The following is a 22455-nucleotide window of genomic DNA, read 5'->3' on the forward strand; positions in this document are numbered from 1 at the left end:
AAAACAAAAGACACACACTCACACGCCCACCCCCCCCACACACACACTCACATATTCTCACACACACACACTGCACTCGCACACATACAGACTCACACATACAAACATATATATACACGTTCCCATCCCCATATAAACACTCACACAACTGCACCAACTCACACATAGGCCTTGGGTCACTCTATACCTTTCCTTGTGCAGTCATTAGTAAATACTTACTGGCTGTGAGAGAATGTCTTTTAGCACGGACCAGCTCTGGATGTGTGCGTTCACACTTTGGTGCACGGGTTTTATTTGTCTGCTCCAGAGTATGTGCAGTGCAGTTGGAGCCACGCCCTGGGTAGAAAAGGGTGGGGTGCTGTCAGTGTGTTACATGAAAGAAAGATGCTTAGCAAATTATGTGACTCTTTCACTGAATGTCCCACAACTTACTTGGAATCTGCAGCACAGAAACAGGCCATTCAGTCCAAATGGTCTATGCTGGCATTTATGGTCTGCATGAGCCTCCTCCTGCCCCTTTAATCCTATCAGCATAACTTTCTATTCCTCTCTCCCTCATGTGTTTATCTAACTTTTCCTTCCATGCACCTATGCTATTCACTTTAATTACTCCCTTGTGGTAGCAGGTCCCACAATCTTACTCCCCATTATTTCCTAACCAGGACCAGGAGGCAATATGGAGTTGGAATCCCAAAGAAGCTATTGGTTAATTGTTTTCTTTTTTTTACCATTCTCAATGATTGACCAAAGACATATAGGAGCAAGTGGACACCTTGGTGGAATGAAACATACCATCTTACTGTGGAAGAAGCATTACTGAGGATGTAGTGTGCACATATTTCAATTAACACACAGGTGAGAAGACCGGCCCCAATTTCAAGCATCTAGGAACATAGGAACAGGAGGAGGCCCTTCAGCCCCTTGAGCTGTTCCATCATTTAATTAGATCATGGCTGATCTGCATCTTAACTTCATTTGCCCACCTTGGTTCCACATCGTTTGATACTCAGACCCAACAGTAATCTCCCTGTATGCACACATTTAAGAGTTGTGAAAAAGAGATCCATCAAAGCACACAGCCACTCTTTAACATTTGGTATTTAGCTTGATGCACAATATCCTTAATACTTACACATAAGCAACTTAACACAGCCTATGCGAGCTTGCTGGCTATACAATGGGTACTATTCAACAGCAGGATTTTGACAGAAATAAAATTTGGTGGGGAGTCTTGAATGATTAGGCACCCAAACTATTCCAGTAATGTAGTCAAAATAACTACTGTCCATATAGATTTTGGCCAAAGCTCCTCCAACTCTGCTGCCATTTTGGGGGTGCAGTTGGAAGGGGTCCTGTTTAGATACATTGATGTCACATTTCCAGCCAGTAAACCCAAGGCAATTCCTTGCTAATGTTTTTCTAAAGCCTTAACTCTCCGATGATTGCCATCAGTTCCTGCCCACAGTTCAATGTATGACACAGTGAACACCAGTTCAGCATTGTGTCCAGTTCTGAGCACTGCACTTTAGTTAGGACATGAAGGCTTTGCGAACGGTGTGGAAGAGATTTCCTAGAATGGTTCCAGGGATGAGGAGCTTGAGTTATGTGCACAGACTGGGGAACCTGATTTTGTTCTTCTTCGAGCAGAGAAAATTAAGAGGAGATTTGATGGAGGTGTTTCAAATCGTGAGGGTTTAGATAGAGTAAATGAAGAGAAGCTGTTGTCCATGGCAGAAAGGTCGATAACCAGAAGGCAGACTTAAGGGGCAGGATTTTATGCATTGGTGAGCGGGGGCGGGGACGATGCGTAAAATGACACGCGATGACATCGGGGGGAACTCTCAACTGCGCCCCATTTAAATTTTCAGGAAGGTGGGGCACAGCGAAATCAGCCAGGAGCCCTGGCGCTAACTAGAAAAAGCATGAAACCTCATCCATGGGCGGGATGAGGTTTCATGTAGGATTTTTAAAAATTTAATTAAGTTTATGTGAAAATTATGGACCTGTCCCAACTCATGTGACATTGTCACATGAGGGGATATGTTTGGGAAATTTTACTATTTTTAGGTTTGGTACATTTTGAGCTGATCTCCCTGAGGCAGCACTTAGCCTCAGGGAGATGAGTGCGCTCTTTTGTGCGCATGCGCGAAAGAGCGCACTCTTGATTTTGGGATTCACCTCCCACCCGCACAGGGAGCGCATAGCGCTTCTGTGTGGACGTCACACTGGGTGGGCTTTAATTGGCCCGCCCACGTAAAATGGCGCCGCGCCTCCGATCGGGGGCGCCGATCGGAAGCGCGCCTGTGCGCACCCGCCCTTCAACTTCCCCCCCAACGGGGGGGCGGGGAGGGGGGGAAATTCAGCCCAAGCAGATTGGTCAAAGAACCAGAGGCGACATGAGGAAAAAAGTTTTTAAGCAATGATTGGTTAGGATTTGGAATGCACTGCCTGACAGGGAAGTGGAAACAGATTCAATTGTAGCCTTTAAAAGGGCATTGAATAAATATTTCAAGGAAAGTAATAGAGGGATATGAAGAAAGAACAGGTGAGTGGAACTAACCGGATTCCTCTTTGAAAGAGCTGGCGCAGACTTGATGGGCTGAGTGGCCTCCTGCTGTGCCATTCAATGAAACTATGATATCTTGTGTTGGTAGAATACAATACCTAGTAAAAATAATGGCCTTTGTGCTTTAAAAAACTCATTCTGTTTAGCCGAACGCTCTTGATAACTCAAAGAAGAACAGAAAGTGCTGGAAATATTCTTTGAAGAAGAGCCATATTGAACTCGAAACATTAACTCTGCTTCTCTCTCCACAGATGCTGCCAGACCTGCTGAGAATTTCCAACACTTTCTGTTCTTATTTCAGATTTCCAGCATCTGCAATATTTTACTTTAACTCTTCATGACTGACCAGCCTGATGGACTTGTGGAATCTTCCACTTGCACCTGTGATTCTCCCAAAGGAGTAGAAGATATACCTTGGAACCCCACTGCCTTCATGATTAAGCTGCTCCTGACTGGATGGTCAGCAATAAGATTCCTACTGTCCATTGGCTGTGCAGCTTTAGCTGAGAACTCTTAGGCGAGTAACTCACGTTTTGATTCCCCAAAGCCTGTTCACCATCTACAAGGCACAAATCAGGAGCGTGATGGAATACTCATCCAGGCAACAACACTCCAATCACACTCAAGACAAAGCAGCCTGCTGGGTTGGCACTCCATTTAGCACTCCATCTCATATAAAAAAAAGCCTACATTACAACTGGAACATTTTTAATTCTTTCACAGGACATGAAAGAATATCCCACCCCTATGGAGCTGAATGGCCCAAACTGGGCAGCTGAGCAGGTTATTGCGAAGCAAGTGCCGTTTGATAGCAGTGTTGATGATCCCTTCCATTACTTTGCTGATGATTGAGAGTAGACTGATGGGGCGGTAATTGGCTGGGTTGGATTTGTCCTGCTTTTTGTGGACAGGACATACCTAGGCAGTTTTCCACATAGTAGGATAGATGTCATTGTTGTAACTGTACTGGAACAGCTTGGCTAGGTGTATGGTAAGTTCTAGAGCATAAGTCTTCAGTACTATTGCTGGAATGTTGTCAGGGTCCAAAGCCTTTGCAGTATCCACTGCCTTCAGCCATTTCTTGATATCATGTGGAGTGAATTAAATTGGCTGGAGACTGGCATCTGTGATGCTGGGGACCTCACGAGGAGACAGAGATGGATCATCCACTCTGCACTTCTGGCTGAAGATTGTAGCAAATGCTTCAGCCTTGTCTTTTGCACTGGTGTGCTGGGCTCCTCCATCTTTGAGATGGGAATATTTGTGGAGCCTCCTCCTCCATTGAGTTGTTTAATCGTCCACCATCATTCACGGCTGGATGTGGCAGCACTGCAGAGCATAGACCTGATCAGTTGGTTGCGGGATCGCTTAGCTCTGTCTACTGCTTGCTACGCTCACTGTTTGGCACGTAAGTTATCCTGTGTTGAAGCTTCACTAAACTGACACCTCATTTTTAGGTATGCCTGGTGCTGTTCCTGGCATGCCCTCCTGCATTCTTCATTGAACCTTCAAAAGCACTTCATTGGCTGTAAAATGCCTTGAGATATCCGGCGATTGTGAAAAACGGTTTACAGCTGCATGTCTTCCTTTTCCTTTCGGTTATCTCTGTACACACTGGAGGTGAGTGGGGTGTCAACAACACCTTTGCCAACCTGTGTCCCATGTTATTAGCCTCTAGATGAATGGATTTCTCAGCGGTTTCCAGAGACTCTGTTGGAAGGTGTCCATACATTTGAGTCAATTGACTGAGGAAAACGAAAATCTAGCCAAGAAAAGTGCTTGTCGAAGTTTTTTTGTTAATAAGAGCTAGCTCATGTTCTTTGATAACATGCCTGCCCATGCACCTATGTGTGAATTGCTTCAGGTTTTGGCCATGTCCTAGATCAGACTTCATCGACATTGAGTTTTGTGTCATTCAATATGTACAGATATTGTTAAAAATCTAGGGCATGCACAAACTTTATCTCCTCTTGTCACAAATTTGGGTTACACTTTTCAGTCAGCATTTTTTCTTGTCCCTTGCTGGTAACAATTTTCATTTTCAACACTTGGGTGGTAATCTGGCCCTTTACCAATTAAATTTGGGCAGGTTGTGTTGTGACTAATGTGTTCAGGATGTGATTGGTCTGAATGAGGCCCAACCACTCAGACATCTCTCCGTTCAATGGCGACTGATCACAGCACACATGTAAGCTTTGGCCAATAGGTGCCTCTGTAAAGTGTGTCTCTACCTGTTGCCATTGGGCATATAAGCAGTCTACATTGACTGAAAGATCATGGACTGTCATTAATCTACTAGGACAGTCCCCATGCCATTAGCAGGTGTGTTTATGCTGACAGATTCTGCCCTCTGTGTGAGGTGGATGGTTAAATCCAATGTTTGTAATAACTCCTGAAGCTGCCTAAAGTCTCCACTTCTGACGGCTGGGAAGCGGACCAAATGGGACACATGGAACTTGCTGCAATGTCATACATGTGCATGATAACATTGTTGGAGATGTCAGACCATTTCAATCAGACATTTGCTCTGTTTGCACTCACAGGCTGCATTGCATCAAAACTTGCCTACTTCAAAGACCTGACTTAATGCCATCACGAAGACCACCGCCTATTTCCGCCTTCGTAAATCACCCGACTCTGCACCTGCCTCAGCTTGCCTGCTGCTGAAACCCTCAATCCTGCCTTTGTCATCTCTGTCTTGGCTGTTCCGATGTATTCCTGGCTGGCCTTCCACATTTTAGTCTCCGTGAACTTGAGGTTTTTCAAAACTCTCCTGCCCATGTCTTGACTCGCACAAACTTCCAATAGCCTATTGGCTCCCAGTTAAGCAATTTGAAAATTCTCATCCTTATTTTCAAATCCCTCCATGGCCTCATCCTTCCCTATCACTGTAATTCCCTCCAACCCCACATCCCGATGAGCTATCTGCACTTATCTAAACTGTGGTTTCTTGAGCAGCCACGATTTGAATCACTCCACCATTGGTGGCTGTGCCTTCAGCTGCCAAAGCCCTAAGTTTTGAAATAACCTCTGTAAATCTCTCCATCTTTCCAACTCACTTTCCTCCTTTAAAGAGGCTCCTTAAAACCTACCTGTTTGGCCAAGCTTTTGGTCACCTGCCTTAATATCTCCTTGTGGGTCTCATTGACTAGTTTTATTTTAAGCACCTCTGTGAATGTCTTGGGGCAGAATTTTCCGGTCGGCGTGCAGAGGCGGGCCTGACGTGCCAACGCACGATGACGTCGGGCGTGCATCCCGACGTCATGGCGATATTTCGTTCGGCGGGCGTGCACCGGAGTCGGCTGCGCGCCCGCCAAAATGTAAATGGCCTATTAAGGCCATTAAGAAAGTAATTGAACCACTTATGAACGCTGCCCGTCCAACCTTAAGGTCGTCGGGCAGGCGAAAAGCCCAGGCGGCCTTCGCGTTTTTCAGGAAACCTCATCCACGGGCGGGATGAGGATTCCTGAAGCTTTTATTAAATAAATAAATAAATGTTCATAAATATAAAACACGTCCCCACTTATGTGACACAGCCACATGAGGGGACATGTTTAGATAAATGTTTAAATCAATCCTTTAATTATTTTAATATCCATTCAATCTCCCTGAGGCAGCTCCGTGCCTTAGGGAGATTGCTGCACTTTCTCGCGTGCATGTGGCTCCGACTCTCCCTCCTCCCCCCGCCCGCACAGGTAGTGCTGAGCGCTACCGGCCGCGTCTTACGCTGGGCGGGCCTTAATTGGCCCACCCGCGTAAAATGGTGGCTCCGCGCCCGCTCCCGCTCCCGCCCACCATAGGAAAAATCCTGGCCTTGGTGCGTTTTATTACAGTGAAGGCTATAACAGTAGATGTTCTTGTTGAAAGCACAGAAGCCTTTTAAACAGGTGAGTACTTATTCAACCGCCCGAGAATTTATCTCTCTGTCCTTAATAGATTCAAGCTCCATTCCAGGGACTTGAGCACCAAGAGCCGGACTGACACTCCACTGCAGTACTGAGGGAGTGCAGTCTTTCCAAGAAGATGTTAAACCGAGGCCCTGTCTGGCCTCCTAGTTGGGCACAAAAGATCCCATGGCTTCTATTTTGATAGAAGAGCAGGGGGCTTCTCCCCAATGTCCTTGCCAACATTTATCCTCAACCAACATCAGTGAAAAAAACAGATTATCTGCTTGTTACCACAGCTCTGTTTGTGGGAGCTTGAAGTGCACAAATCAACTAATGCGCTTCTTACATTAATAAAGTGACTACACTTCAAAAGTACTTCACTGGCTGTAAAGCTCTTTGAGGTAATGAAAGGCGCTATATAAAAGCCAGTCTTTCTTTTCTCTTGCTGTGCGTTCTCTTGCACATCTGCTGAGAATTGGCGCAATTACTGAACGTTTTTCAGGTCGATGGTTAGATAGCAGCTCACAGTTGGCTGATTAATTTGGAGAATCTCACGCCAGTTTGTTACTGGTGAAAAATACTCTTTATAAAATACCTTCGTGATCCACAATTAACCATTTAAATCATTCCAACTATTGGGACATTGAAGAAAGTAGACACATGTCTAATTATCTTTTAAACTGGTCAGTTTTGTAGACACAAAAGGAAGCTAATGAGCAGGGGACACAACTGCAATTACATATCCACTTTATTGTTGGTTGCTTTAAGGTAATGAGATCTACGGATCAATTGCATAAAATTTGTACCACTGAAACAGGCCATTTGGCCCAACTGGTCCAGGCTGGTGCTGAAGCACTCCAGAAGCTTTTTCCCACTCTATTTTATCTCATCCTTTCAGCATATCCTTCTATTCCCTTCTTCCTCATGTACTTATCCAGCTTCCCTTAAATGTATCTATGCTATTTGCCTCAACTACTCCTTATGGTAGTGAGCTCTAACCACTTTCTGGGTAAGGAGAGCCTTCAGAATTCAAATATTTATTAAGACATCAGGGAAAGTTCACCCATTTTTCTTCAAATAGTGCTGTGGGATCTTTGACATCCAACCAAAAGGGCAGACAAGGCCTCAGTTTTACACCTGAATGAAAGCCAGCACCTCTGACAATGCAGCACTCCCTCAGTCATGCATGGAAATGCTAGCCTCAATTAAGCCTCAGGAGTGGGTACTGAACCTCCTGAATCAGAGGCAAGAGTTCTAGCCACTGAGCTACTCTTCAAGAGCAGTAGGCCAACTGGCCTATGTGGCTTTTCCTTCCTTAGAATCCTCTGGTCCCATCAGCCCAGTATCTAGCTGCCTCTTGAGTTATTCCAGGGTTTGCGCCTGCACTGTCCTATCAGGTATTAACCAGTCTTCCTATTAGCTGTCTCCTGACATCAATCTTGAACTTGTCTTTTAATTTGCACCAAAATTTCACTGTCTTATCTTCAAGCTTCGGTGAAATAGTGCTTCCGATTAATCTTTATCATTCCGTTTCATATCTTGTACATCTTTCATGACCCCTCACATTTGTCTCCTTTCAACTCATAGAGGTGTGGATTCCTACAGCACAGAAGGAGGCCATTTGGCCTGTCATGCCAATATTGGCTCTTTGAAAGAACTGTTTAATTTAGTCCCGTACGCCAGTTTTGGCCCCATAATCCTGCATGTTAATCCTCTTCAAATTCATGTCCAATTTTGAAAGCTCCTATGGAATCTGATTCCACCTCCCTTTCTTCCTCATTTCCACACTCGTTCTTTTGCTAATTATTTTCAATCTATGACCTTTGGCTGCCAACTCATTTGACGAAGGAAACAGGTTCTCCCTACTCCCTCTATCAAAACCTCTCGTAATTTAGAACATCTTTGTTACGTCGCCCATTAACCTTCTTTGCTCTAAGGAGAATAATCTCTCGATCTCTCGACATAACCCAGAAGGGAAAAAACAGTTCGGACCAGTACACTTAGTTCCCAGTTTCTACTGGTGTTCCATTTTGAGGTATACAGGACCAGTTTGGACCAGTACTCTTATTTCCCAGTTTTACTGGTGTTCATGAGGTATACAGGACCAGTTCGGACCAGTACTCTTATTTCCCAGTTTTTACCATTTGTTCCTTCTGGGAATGAGTCCCTCATCCCTAGTATCATCCTGCAAAACATCCTCTACACTGTCTCCAAGACCTTGACATCTTTCTTAGAGTGTGCTGCCCAGACCTGGACACAATACTCCAGCTAAGGCATAACCAGAGATTTGAAAATATTCAGCATGGCTTCTTTGTTTTTGCGTTGTGACCTTATTGGCAAAATCTTCCCATTTCAATTGATAGCATCTCTTTTATCTTAAACAATGACAAACCCAAACGAGGAAGAAATTTCTTTATCCGGAGGATGAGTAGAATGTAAAACTTGCTACCACAGGAAGCGATTGAGGCAAATAGCTTTGATGCCTTCAAAAGGAAATGAGAGGACAGCATAAGAGAAAAGAACGTAAGAGATGGGAGCAGCAGGAGGCCATTCAGCCCTTTGAGTCTGTTCCATCATTCTGAAAGATCACAGCTGATCTTCTACCTCAACTCCACCTTCCTGCACTATTCCCCCATAATCTCTTGATTCCCTTATTATCCAAAAAAAAATCTATCAATCCCTGTCTGGAATATACTCAATAACTGAACATCTCTGGGGTAGAGAATTCCATAGATTCACCACCAGGTGAGCGAAAGGATTGCTTCTCATCTCAACCCTAGATGGTTGATCCCTTCCCCTGAGACTGTGACCCGTGTTCTAGACTTTTAGCCAAGGAGGAACTGCCTCTCAACATCTACCCTGTCCAAACCCCTTAGGAATTTTACGGGGAGGATTTTCCCCTGTGTCAGGCAGGCGGTGGGCGAGCCCGGGAGCAACCGCGCAACATTCCGCCGCCCGGGATTGGGCCCCGGCCGCGTTTTCGCATTAGCTGGCCAATCAACGGCCAGTCAGCATGAAACGCGCGCTGATAACTTCGGCGCTGCCGGGATAGGGGGGGTGGGGGGAGCGTGAGCGCTGAAGTCTGCGCCTGCCTGGCGGGTGCGCTCAGTGAAAGCTCCCTGAAGGCACAGAGTTACCTCGGGGAGCTGAAGGTTTTTAACATGAAAAATAAAGGTGTGAAAAATAAGGGAAACACGTCCCCTCGTGTGACTCTGTCACACGAACAGCGACGTGTGAAAAATGAGTTTTAGAAATTTTTTACGTTTTGTTAGTCACAGCCGGAAACCTCATCCCGCCCGTGGATGAGGTTTCGCAAAAAAGGCAAAGGCCGTCTGGCCTATTCGCCCGCCCGCCAACCGCAAGGTTGGACAGGCAACGGAAAATTTAATTTTAGTTGATTGATTGATGGGCTTAACAGCCCTTCTAATTGCGGGCGGGCCCGCTGCTGACTCTCGCGCGTTCCCGCCGACCGAAATATCGCGTGAGTGCACGGTGACTTCGGGACGCTCGCCTGACATCACCATTTCATGCTCCTGTGTGTCGGGTGTGCACCTGCGCGCCGAGCTGAAAATTCTGTCCTATGCTTTAATCAGATCACCTCTCATTCTTCTGAGCTCTAGGGAATATAGGCCTAGCTTACTCAATTTCTTGTCACCAAGCAAACCTTTCACTGCAAGAATCAGCCCTTTGTTTTGCTCCCTGTAAGGCATGTACATCCTTCCGTCGGTAAAGAGGCCAGATCGGCACAGATGAAATGATGTGGATGGAATGGGAAGTGACTCGTGTAGAGTATAAACACTAGTACAGATTAGTCGGGCTAAATGGCCTGCTTCTATGCTGGACCTTGCTCACTGACGTGTACAGATCATGGGATTTTTACCCAGGCCGGTGATTTTTGTGTCTGACTCATTTACTCCACAAGAATCACTGGTGTGGAAAAATGCCCATTACAGGCATGCTGTGTGATTTATTGTTGCTTAATTATTACCAAACCAGCCCTAGGACAGCAATCTTGTATTATCCAACCTCACCTTCAGACAGGACCAACACAAACCTCCACAACAGTGAATTAGGATGAGATGTGGCATGTACCACAGAAGGAGGCCATTTGGCCCATCGTGCCTTTACTAGTTCTTTGAAAATAATATCCAATTAGTTCAATTCAACTTGCTCTTTCTCCACGTTCCTGTCAAGTCACCAGCGGGTTTCAGTAAATAATTATTGGGGCATATTTTATTGTTTTCGTGTCTGCAGGTCACCTGAACACCATGGCCCCGAATTCTACCTTCCAAAGTCAGGCAGGCGCGTGCCCGGCCCGAATCCATGTAAAATTGCGTGAAATGACATTGGGGGCGTGTATCCCTGCGTCATCGCGCACGTGTGCAATGTCGAGGTCGGCAGGCGTGCGTAGGAGTCGGAGCCGCGCCCACCCACGACTAAAGGGCCAATTAAGTCCGTGGGCAAAACGGGCAGGCGGGCAGCACGCTTTTATCCAATTGTCATCTAAGGGCAGGATGACAGGCCCCTGGAGCACAAGCACTTTCATTCCGTGTGTGATTCTGTTGCAGTCATATTTCTGAGTTTTTGCCAGGCTTCCTTCTGATTGCGCTAGCTTTCTAAGCTGGTTCACCGACAGATCTGTGCCAAAGTTCTGACAAAATAGATCAATCTGTACAAGCCATGGGGAACGTTGTTACTTACGAAAGATATTGGCCATGCACATCCATGGCTGTTTGGCATATTGCCACTGTAATTATATGGGCAGGGGGCGGTTTGAGATGAGGGTAGGGGCTTTCTGAACATCAGAGTCCCCATGACTCAGGCCTTCATCATGACCCAGCGCACGGATACTGCAGCTTTGTCATTGGAGGGGTCCCAAGTGACCCAGCAGTAGATGACCGGATCCCTGCACCATTAGAAACAGGCTTTTGAAAAGGATTCCCCTACAAAAGGGAACATCCACACTTCATTTGCACCCACCCCCCACCCTCGCTTCACCACCCCTCCCCGCCCCACCACCAGGGTGGGTCACCTCAGCTGGGCAGTCAGCCAGAGCTGGTAGGGTAGACCAGATGCACCCTTGATGGCACGGGTGCCTACCCTGTTGGAGCATTCTGCTCTCTGCAGTTCAGTGGGTTAGGGGGTCAAGTCCCACTCCAAGGAGTTGAACACGTGGGTTTACAGTCCCAGCGCAGTCCTGACAGAGTGCTGCATTGTCTGCATTGCACTGGTGCCAGTGTTCAGGTGAGATGTTAATTTGAGACCATGTCTAACCTCTCGGACGTAAAAGATCCAACATTGCTATCTGTGGGAGCTTGCTGTGTGCAAATTGGCTGACCGACACATTCTCCACATTATAACAGTGACCCCACTTCAAATAGCGGTGAGGCACCCTGGGATGTCCTGAAATCATGAAAGGTCCTTGAAAAACGCTTACTCGTTATTTTTTTCATTCTGCACTGATGTAAGTGGATGAGGGGAACCCTCCACCCCACCCCGCCACCACCCCCCCTCCCCCCGCCACCTCCCCCCACTCCCCCCTGCCACCCTCCATCCCAGCTCTTTCACCCCTCCCCCCCACCCACAGCTTCCTCACTGTTGGATCAGTGGCAGACACTGGGCAGAACCTGTAGATTTACAAAGCCTATTTCAGAGCAACTATATACAAACACATTGAGTCAGTGAAGGTTTCAGCAAGCTCCCACAGATAGCAATGTTTGATCTATGAACTGATCAATTATGAATGATCAGTTCATAGCCAAAAAGCCGCAGTATTAACACCAAATTTGTTTCCACGTTGTAGGACCTATCCGGTAGTTTAATTGAAGCTACCATGAAGTCACGGGGATACCATTGGACCCGGTGCCCGTCTTGTTCTCATCCTCGCCCGCACTGTCAGGCCAACCGGAAGATGCGGTTTACGCTGGGCGGGCCTTAATCGGGCAGCCAGCGTGAAACCACGATCTCGCCCGGGAGCGGACTCTACATCCACTTCCAGGCCCGCCTACCTCACACACGCACGCCAAGCGTGAAATTCAGGCCCATGAATATAGTTGGGGGTGGCCTGGTGAGGGTGGGATGGGGGGGTGGTGGGTGTGGAGGATGGAACAGGAGAACGTAACTGACTCTCCGTCCATTTTACGTGCGCAAATCGCACTGCCCACTGGTGCCTAAATGGATTAAAGACATTGAATGGTGCCAATACCTTTCAAGGACAAAACATTTGCCCTTAATCAAGGCTGCTGCTGTTAACTGCTGACCTCTCCAAGAGCACAAACTGACCCAGGTTTGACACTTAAGTTACTTTGGAACCTGTGATCACTTAAGACAGGATGGTCCAGCCTGTATACAACCTCAAAGATGCTATCAATGCACTTCCTCTCCACCCCCAATGACTGAGTCCTCCTTTCCCCTTCCCCCCACAGATCACCCAATGGACGTGATAAACTGTGGGAGGCCAGGGCTGTAAGGAGGGATAGGAATATGAACATCTGTAGTGTGCAAGAGCTCAGTAATGGACTTTCTCCATTAATGGTCCTGGATTCTTTCCCATCCTTTTGTCCTGTTCAAGTCTTTTAAAACCACAGAGCTTTCCCACATTATTTAAGCGGGCCTGTTGCCTCTAGTAAAGGTGTCCAGACATCCAGGTATGATTTGTAACCCCAAACAGCCCAGTCATTTTGCCATGCATTTATCATAGGTCAAGGTAGATTTTTATATTGCGATAGGACTATTGGAGAAATAGATTTAGTTGTTGGAAAATATTAGGCGGAAGGATGCTCAGCCGAATCCTTCAATCCAAAGGGCCTTTAGCTTCATTAAATTTATGGGGTTGAAGGTTGATTCTGCCGGACTTCCACAATTTCTTGATCAATGCCCCGGCACATGCCAACCCACTCTGGGGGCCACCCGTTCAACGAATCAGCGAAACGTTTGAAAGAACATGCATTTATATAGCACTTTTCGCAACCTCAGGACATCCCATAGCATTTAACGGCTAATGAAAGACTTCAGAAAGATAGGGCTGAATTCTCTGGTTGGCGAGCGGGGGAGGGGCCCGCACGCCGAGGTGTAAAATGACGGGCGGTGATGTCGGGCGGGCGTACCGCCGTCATCGCACATCAGTTAAATTTTCAGTTCGGCGGGCGGGCAGCCTAGTCGGCCTTCGCCTTTAAGGTTGGCGGGGGGGCGAGGGGGCAGGCGAAGAGCCCAGGCGGCCTTAGCATTTTTCATGAAACCTCATCCACGGGCGGGACGAGGTTTCACGAAGTGTGGTAAAATCTAGTAAACATTTTTACATTAATTCTTTGACATGTCCCAGCTCAGGTGACAGTGTCACATGAGGGGGGCATGTTTTAAAAGTTCTTTTCTCTCCTTTATTTAAATTTACACGTCAAACTAATCTCCCCTGAGGCACCTCCGAGCCTCGGGGAGATTTCTGCGCTCTCCCGCGCGCATGCACGAAAGAGCGCAGGGAATGACTCAGGGAATCCCGCCCCACCTGCACAGGGAGTTCTCACCGCTTCTGGGTGCGCATCACGCTGGGCGGGCCTTAATTGGCCCGCCCGTGTAAAATGGCGGCGCGTCCCCGATTGGAGGCGCCGATCGGGTTCGCGCCCGCCTCTGCCCACCCGCCCCTGCACAACCCGCCTGACAGGGGGAAAATTTTTCCCATAATCATTGTTGGCGTGTGCTAATCATGCACAGCAAGATCCCACAAACAGCAATGTGGTAATGTTCAGTTAATCTCTTCTTAGCGATTTAAAAAAAAATTATTCTTTCATGAGATGTGGGCATCGCTGGCTAGGCCAGCATTTGTTGCCTATCCCTAATTGCCCTTGAGAAGGTCATGGTGAGCCGCCTTATTGAACTGCTGCAGTCCATGGCCAGAATATTGCCGTTGGCGTGTGGGGTGCCCTGACATGCCAATGCATACAATGGCACACAATGATGTCGGGCATGCATCCCAACGTCATCACGCGTCATCCCGATATTTCGTTTGGCAGGCGCCCACCGAATTATCAACGGCCTATTAAGGCCATTAAAGTTGTTAACCACACTACCCGTCCAACCTTAAGGTTGGCGGGGGGGGGGCAGGTGAAGAGCCCAAGCGGCCTTTGCGTTTTTCAGGAAACCTCATCCACGGACGGGATGAGGTTTCCTGAAGGTTTAATAAAGTAACTAAATAAATTTTGCTAAATTGACAAAACGTGTCCCAGCTTATGTGACACTGTCGCCTGAGGGGATTTGTCTAAATAATTTTTCACTTTATAAAAAAGTTTCATTGTGTACTTACTCTCCCTGAGGCAGCTGTATGCCTCAGGGAGATTGCTGTGCCCTTCCGCGCACGTGCTCCCTCCTCCCCTCCGCCTGCACACATAGCGCTGGGCGCTACGGAACGTGTTTTACGCTGGGTGGGCCTTAATTGGCCCACCCACGTAAAATGGCGGTGTGCAGGCGATTGCAGGCGGCGATCAGCTCCGCGTCCGCTCCCGCCCAGCCCACCCGACATGGGTAAGATTCAGCCCCCATGGGTACTCCCACTGTGCTGTGGTTGAGGGATGAATGTTGACCTCTACTCTGTGGAGAACTCCCCTGCTCTTTTGCAAAATAGTGCCATGGGGTCTTTAGCAACCACTTACGAGGGTAGATGGGCACTTGGTTTCACGTCTCATCCAAAAGATAGCACCTCAGACAGTGTAGCACTCCCTCAGTACTATACTGTAACTATCAGCCTGGATTCTCTGCTCATAGTTCCTTTCGGGTACTTTGTTTATTTGACTTGTTCTACTTTTAGTCCGATGCCAAATTCTTCACTTTTTGTTCTTTTCCATTCTAGTTTAATAAACAAACAAAGTTGAGGGCAACTTATGTGTCTATTCTCACGGTCTAAGCACTGAACGTCACTAAACACACAATACAAAGGGTGACAAGGTTCCTTACTGGAGCACCTTCAATGAAGCAGCAAATGACAACTTCTTAAGGGCAATTAGGGATGGGCAATAAAAACGCCCAATAATAACCAGCGATGCCCATGTTCCGTGTACTCCATGCTGAAAATCTGCCCTTTGTCCTTTGAAGAGAGCTATTAATTAATTAATACGCTATTTTGATTGGATAGTTTAGTGGCGTTACTTACAGTAACTTCTGACATGTATCCAAAAGACATGTATTCAAATGCTGAAGCACACAGGTGGTGTAGGTTTAAGTAGGCTGCTTGACTTGGGCTGTAAGCACTGAACTAGTGGACGCAACTTTAAAAATAACACACCACGAGAAATGACTAGTGGGTAGATATTTGCTGGCATTGCCTGGATGTCAAGTATTACCTGGTCAAATTGCAGAGCGGCAAATCGAGTGAGAATAATCACAATGGTGCTTGCCCATTTTTCCATTAAGCTATTAAATGACCTTAGGACATGCGTGACACTGTGAAGGCAGCATTAACTGCCAATCTGTTTTGTTTAATAACATGAATACCTGGGCTGGGGGTGGGGTGGTGGTGGTGAAATTCCCAAACTAGGGCCCATACGTATAAGACAGTCACTAATAAATCCAATAAGGAATTCAGGAGAAACTTCTTTATCCAGAGAGTGGTGAGAATGTGGAACTCACCACCGCAAAGAGTAGCCAAAGCAAATAGCATTGAGGGACGGCGAGATAGATCCATGAGAGAGAAAGCAAGAGAAGGATATGCTGATAGTGAGGTGAAGCAGGATGGGAGGAGGTACACATGGAGTAGAAACAATGGCTTGGCCGTGATGGGCCAAATGGCCTGTTTCTCTGCTGTAAATCCTATATAATCTTTAGCTGGCCTGATGATAGGGTTGCCAACACTGGCAACGAGATGTGTCTCTCGAGGTTTTATCATATGACTGCACTCCCCCCTTCATGGCCTTCATGTCTGATCTCACACCACAGCACCTTGCCAAGTCAAGCGGGAAGCAAGGCGATTCTTCGTCATCGGAAATAAAAACAGAAAGTGCTGGTAAAACTCAGCAAGAGAGAGAAACAGAGTTAATGTTTCAAGTCCAATATGACTCTTCTTCAGAACTGAAGAGGGGTAGAGATGTGATGGGTTTTAAGGCACAGGGTTAAAATCCATCACATTTCTACTTCTCTTCAGTTCTGAAGAAGAGTCATATTGGATTCAAAACATTAACTCTGTTTCTCTCTCCATCGATGCTGCCAAGCCTAGTGAGTTCTTCCAGTATTTTCTGTTTTTATTTCAGATTTACAGTATCCACGGTATTTTGCTTTTATTCTTTATTATCCAATTGGATGAACCTTGTTGGTCAAGCATCCTTTTTTTCCTCACAATCAATATTTTTATAAGTAATAAACAAAGGAATTGGTTTTTTTTTTAATATCCCTATGTTTTTTTCCTGGTTTGCCCTCAGTTCTGCAATTCCCTCCATAACCTTCCCCATCTCTCTCTCTCCCTTTAAATTGCTCCTTAAAATCAACCTCCGACCAAACTCAACTGTCCTAATGTTTCTGTCTTTGGCTCAGTGTCCATTTTCATTTCATTATCCTCTTCTGAAGAGGCTTGGGAGATATTACTATGTCAAAGGTGCTATATAAATGCACATTGCTGCTGTTGAAATGATCAGATATTCAGGGATCTCTTGATGTTTCCTGTTTTGTGAATAGGAGGAGGGTGAATACTGAGAAATGCAGAGACATTGGCATTGGTCAAATGCCAGGAATAAGTTTCATGATGAAGGAGGGTGAGGCAGATCAATAGCCTCTGGTTAGCTTCACTAATATTGGCTGTAACATGTTGAGCCCTGTGTCAAGATCCTCTTTCGAGTTATCAACAGTCACAGATTGCAACTCTGTCGAGTACAATCACAGTTCTTGGTTTTTCCGGGAGTGGGACATGAACCCACAACCCTCTGATTCAAAGGCGAGGGTGCTATGAACTGAGCCACAGCTGTGTCAAGATATAGAACAGGTGCAGGACAGTCCGTGATTGGGTGTGTATAAGGAGTGTAACTGATACTGTAAATTGACAGGCCTTATCTCACTTCTACGCTTACATCCTTACGTAACTGCCTAGGGGAAGCTCAGGTGAATGAACTTAACTTAATCACTTCAAAAGGGGATGTTTCGAAGTCTGTCTAATGAAATTAAGTTACATCACAATGATAAGAACAAAAACAGAAACAGAAATACCTGGAAAAACTCAGCAGGTCTGGTAGCATCGGCGGAGGAGAGGTTTCACCCCTTTCCTATTTTTACTTCGTTCTGTTGAGGGGGTCATGAGGACTCGAGACGTCAGCTGTGCTCTCCTCCGCCGATGCTGCCAGACCTGCTGAGTTTTCCCAGGTCTTTCTGGTTCTGTTTTTGTTTTGGATTTCCAGCATCCGCAGTTTTTTGCTTTTACATCACAATGATATCAGGGCTTTAATGGGTTAAATTGCCCCTCCTACAAGGACCATAAAAACTGCATAAAGTCCTCTAACTGTAGCCTAATCGTGACTTGCATCAATTGGCAGTTTAATCATTACTCCTGTAATCTGTGCTGCTGTTGAGAAAGCCTCAGGCTTTGAAGACCATAGCAGAGATACAAAACGGCCTGCCGGGTCGCTCTCTGCAAACCTTACACCACAAACAACAACAACCTGCTTTTATGTAGCATCGTTGATATAGTGGTAACACATCCTGAGGCACTTCACAGGAGCACGATCAGTCAGGAACTGGCACTAAGCCACCGGAGGAGATTTTGGGGCTGTTGACCCAGTGCTTGGTGAAAGAGATAGGTTTTAAGGAGTGTCCTAGGGGCAGAGAGAGAGGTAGAGAGATTTAGGGAGGAAATTCCAGAGCTTAGGGCACTCGGCAGTTTAAGGCAAGGCAACCAATGGTGGAGCAATTAAACGTTGTGGTATTGTTACTGGACTAGTAATCCAGATACTCCGGATAATGCTCTGGGGGCCTGGGTTCTAATCCCACTGTGGCAGATGGTGGAATTTGAATTCAATAAAATTTCTGGAATGAAAAGTCTAATGATGACCATGAAACCATTGTTAATTGTCGTAAAAACCCATCTGGTTCATTAATGTCCTTTAGGGAAGGAAATCTGTTGTCCTTACCTGGTCTGGTCTACATGTGGCTCCAGGCCTACAGCAATGTGGTTGACTCTCACATGCCCTCTGAACTGGTCTCACAAGCCACTCAGTTGTACCATAACTGCTAAAAACAAGCCAATAAGGTATGAAACCAGACATACCGCCTAGAATTGACCTAGGCACCGGAAACGACAGTGGCAAACTCTGCCCTGTCGACCCTGCAAAGTCCTCCTTATAACACTGCTGTTAGATTGGGTCTGTGGCAGGTGGTGAGGGAACCAACATGAGAGAAAAACATACTTGGCTTCGTCCTCACCAACCTGCCTGCCACAGATGCATCTGTCCATGACAGCATCGTAGGAGTGTCCACTACACAGTCATTGTGGAGATGAAGTCCTGTCTTCACATTGAGGATACCTTCCATCATGTTGTGTGGCACTACCACCATGCTAAATGGGATAGATTTCGACCAAATCTAGCAACTCAAGACTGGGCATCCATGAGGAGCCGTGGGCTATCAGCAGCAGCAGAATTGTACTTGAACACAATCTGTAACCTCATGGCCCGGCATATCTCCCACTCTACCATTACCAGCAAGCCAGGAGATCAACCCTGGTTCAATGAAGAGTGCAGGAGAGCATGCCAAGAGCAGTACCAGGCATACCTAAAAATGAAATGTCAACCTGGTGAAGCTACAACACAGGACTATGTGCATGCCGAACAGCATAAGCAGCAAGTGATAGACAAAACTAAGCGATTCCACAACTAACGGATCAGATCTAAGCTGGGCAGTCCTGCCACATCCAGTCGTGAATGGCGGTGGACAATTAAACAACTCACTAGAGGAGGCGGCTCGAGAAATATCCCCGTCCTTGATGATGGGGGGCCCTGCATGTCAATGCAAAAGATAAGGCTAAAGCACTTCCTACAATCTTCAGCCAAAAGTGCCGAGTGGATGATCCATCTGGCCTCCTCCAGAGGTCCCCAACATTGCAGATGCTAGTCTTCAGCCAATTCAATTTTCTCCGTGATATCAAGAAACGGCTGAAGGCACTGGATGCTGCAAAGGCTACGAGGCCTGACAATATCCTGGCAATAGTACTAAAGGCTTGTGCGCCAGAACTTGCCGCGCCCCGGGCTATGCTACAACACGGCATCTACCTGGCTATGTGGAAAATTGCCCAGGTGTACCCTGTCCACAAAAAGCAGGACAAATCCAACCCGGACAATTCCTGCCCCATCAGTCCACTCTCTATCATCAGTAAAGGGATGGAAGGGATCAAGAACAGTGTTATCAAGCGGCACTTGCTTAGCAATAACCTGCTCACTGACGCTCAGTTTGGGTTCTGCCAGGGTCACTCAGCTTCTGACCTCATTAAAGCCTTCGTTCAAACATGGACAAAAGAGCTGAACTCAACAGGTGAGGTGACACCAAGGCAGCATTTGACCAAGTGTGGCATCAGGGAGCCTCAGCAAAACTGGAGTCAATGGGAATCAGGGGGAAAACGCTCCAATAGTTGGAGTCATACCTAGCACAAAGGAAGATGGTTGTGGTTGTTGGAGGCCAATCATCTCAGTTCCAGGACATCACTGCAGGAGTTCCTCAGGAAAGTGTCATAGGCCCAACCATCTTCAGCTGCTTCATCAATGACCTTCCTTCTATAATAAGGTCAGAAATGGGGATGTTTGCTGATGATTGCACAATGTTCAGCACCATTTGCGACTCCTCAGATACTGAAGCAGTCCATGTCCAAATGCAGCAAGACCTGGACAATATCCAGGCTTGGGCTGACAAGTGGCGAGTAACATTTGCATCACACAAGTGCCAGGCAAAGACCATCTCCAACAAGAGAGAATTATAACCATTGCCCCTTGACATTCAATGGCATTACTTGGCTTCATCCTCACCAACCTGTCTGCCGCAGGTGCGCCGAATCTCCCACTATCCACATCCTGGGGTTACCACTGACCAGAAACTGAACTGGACTAGCCATTTAAATACTGTGGCTACAAGAACAGGTCAGAGGCTAGGAATCCTGTGACGAGTAACTCACCTCCTGACTCCCCAAAGCCTATCCACCACCTACAAGGCACAAGTCAGGAGTGTGATGAAATACTCCCCACTTGCCTGGATGAGTGCAGCTCCCACAACACTCAAGAAGCTTGACACCATCCTGTTCAAAGCAGCCTGCTTGAATGGCACCCCATCCACAAATATTCGCTTCCCCCAGCACTAACGCACGGTGGCAGCAGTGTGTACCATTTACAAGATGCACTGCAGGAACTCACCAAGACTCCTTAGATAGCACCTTCCAAGCCCCATAACTGCCATCGTGTAGAAGGACAAGGGCAGCAAATAGATGGGAACACCACCACCTGGAAGTTCCCCTCTAATACACTCACCATCCTGACTTGGAAATATATCGCCGTTCCTTCACTGTCGCTGGGTCAAAATCCTGGAACTCCCTCCCTAACAGCACTGTGGGTGTACCTACACCACATGGACTGCAGCAGTTCAAGCAGGCAGCTCATCACCACCTTCTCAAGGTCAATTAGGGATGGGCAATAAATGCTGGCCCAGCCAGCGAAGCCCATGAATGAATAAAAAATGAGACCAGAATTAGAGGAGAGCAGTGACCTCAGAGGTCACATAGAGATGGGGGGATTGAGACCATGGAGAGATTTGAAAACAAGGATGAGAATTGCGGATGTGAGAGAACAAGAAGTGAGTCTAATGCTTTTTAAAATAAAATTCTCCGTGGAGACAGGATGAGCAGCACACAGGCAAACAGGTGGAACAACATTTACTCGATTCCTATGAAGGATTACCGACCTGAAACTTTCATTCTGTTTCTCTCTCCACAGGTGCTGCCTGAACATTTTCTGCTTTTATTTCAGATTTCCAGAACCTGCAGCCATTTGCTCTTGGGTTGAGTTATCCAGTTTGCTTCACTCAGTTGAGGCAATCAGTACAACTTATTCACCACAGAAATGAAGAACTGCGGAGATTAGAGGTAAGGTAAAAATTGAAAAAAAAAAACAGATCCTGTCTGAGAGTTAAAAAAAAATCTGCGCTTGCAGTTTCAACAACTGCTTTTTGATGTAACCCTAAGTGCCTATCAATATTCCATTATTGCTGCTTGAGGGCTTCTACACCTTCTCATTAGCACAGTGGTGGGGCTGTGAGTCCACAATTTGATTGACAGCTCCAAGAGGTTATTAAAGGATTAGCTGTCTATGATGTGGGGATATGAGTGCAAATGTTTGTTTCCAGACCTCGGGTGTCCGTCTGTGTGGAGTTTGCATGTTCTCCCCATGTCTGCATGGGTTTACTCTGGGTGCTCCGGTTTCCTCCCACTGTCCAAAGATGTGCTGGTTAAGTGGATTGGCTACAGTAAATTGCCCTTTAGTGTGTGTGTGTGTGAGAGAATCTGTGTGTGTGACTATGTGCCCTGTGATGGACTGGCATCCTGTCCTGGGTGTACCCAACCTGGTGCCCACTGCCTGTCGGGGTGGACTCCACTCCCTTGTGACCCTGAATTGGGTGAAGTGATTCTGGAGAAGTGAATAAGTGAGTGTAATAATATTTAGAACTTTATTTCATTCCATCTCAGCATGGCTTGTGAGGTCTGCCCATGGAGAGTATAAGGGCAAAGGGTGGTGGGTGGAAGGGGCATGGGCTGGCATGAATTGGCTTCGGGGCTATGGGAATGGGTAGGGGAGTGAAGGCTAGAGGGCCTAATAGTTAACAATACAGCTGGCACAAAGTCCCAGAGAACTGAGGTGGGCCTTTTAACCATCCAACCTCAGTGCTCAGAAGCCCCTGTGGCCACCTCTGCTTTGTGTCCTGGGGTGGCAGGCACAATTATATTCTGCACCCATTTCCCCCTCCCCCAGGGCAAAGACCCCACTATTCAGGACACTTTTTCAC

At 46.8% G+C, this 22455-nt stretch overlaps 1 protein-coding gene across 3 annotated transcripts in view; it reads right to left on the reverse strand.

Annotated features, from left to right (window-relative positions):
* Positions 1-22455, reverse strand: part of kitlga (kit ligand a) — a 184247-nt gene that overhangs the window by 91624 nt on the left and 70168 nt on the right. For 2 of the 3 annotated variants that reach the window (XM_078567764.1, XM_078567763.1), the window contains exon 6: positions 220-336. The exons of the other annotated variant lie outside the window; for it this stretch is intronic. In XM_078567764.1, coding sequence (XP_078423890.1) covers positions 220-336 — 117 coding nt within the window. The remainder of the gene's footprint in view (positions 1-219; positions 337-22455) is intronic. 3 annotated transcript variants of the gene reach the window in all.

The sequence above is a fragment of the Cetorhinus maximus genome, chromosome 22 (genome assembly GCF_964194155.1).
Source record: "Cetorhinus maximus chromosome 22, sCetMax3.hap1.1, whole genome shotgun sequence".
Taxonomy (NCBI): domain Eukaryota; kingdom Metazoa; phylum Chordata; class Chondrichthyes; order Lamniformes; family Cetorhinidae; genus Cetorhinus; species Cetorhinus maximus.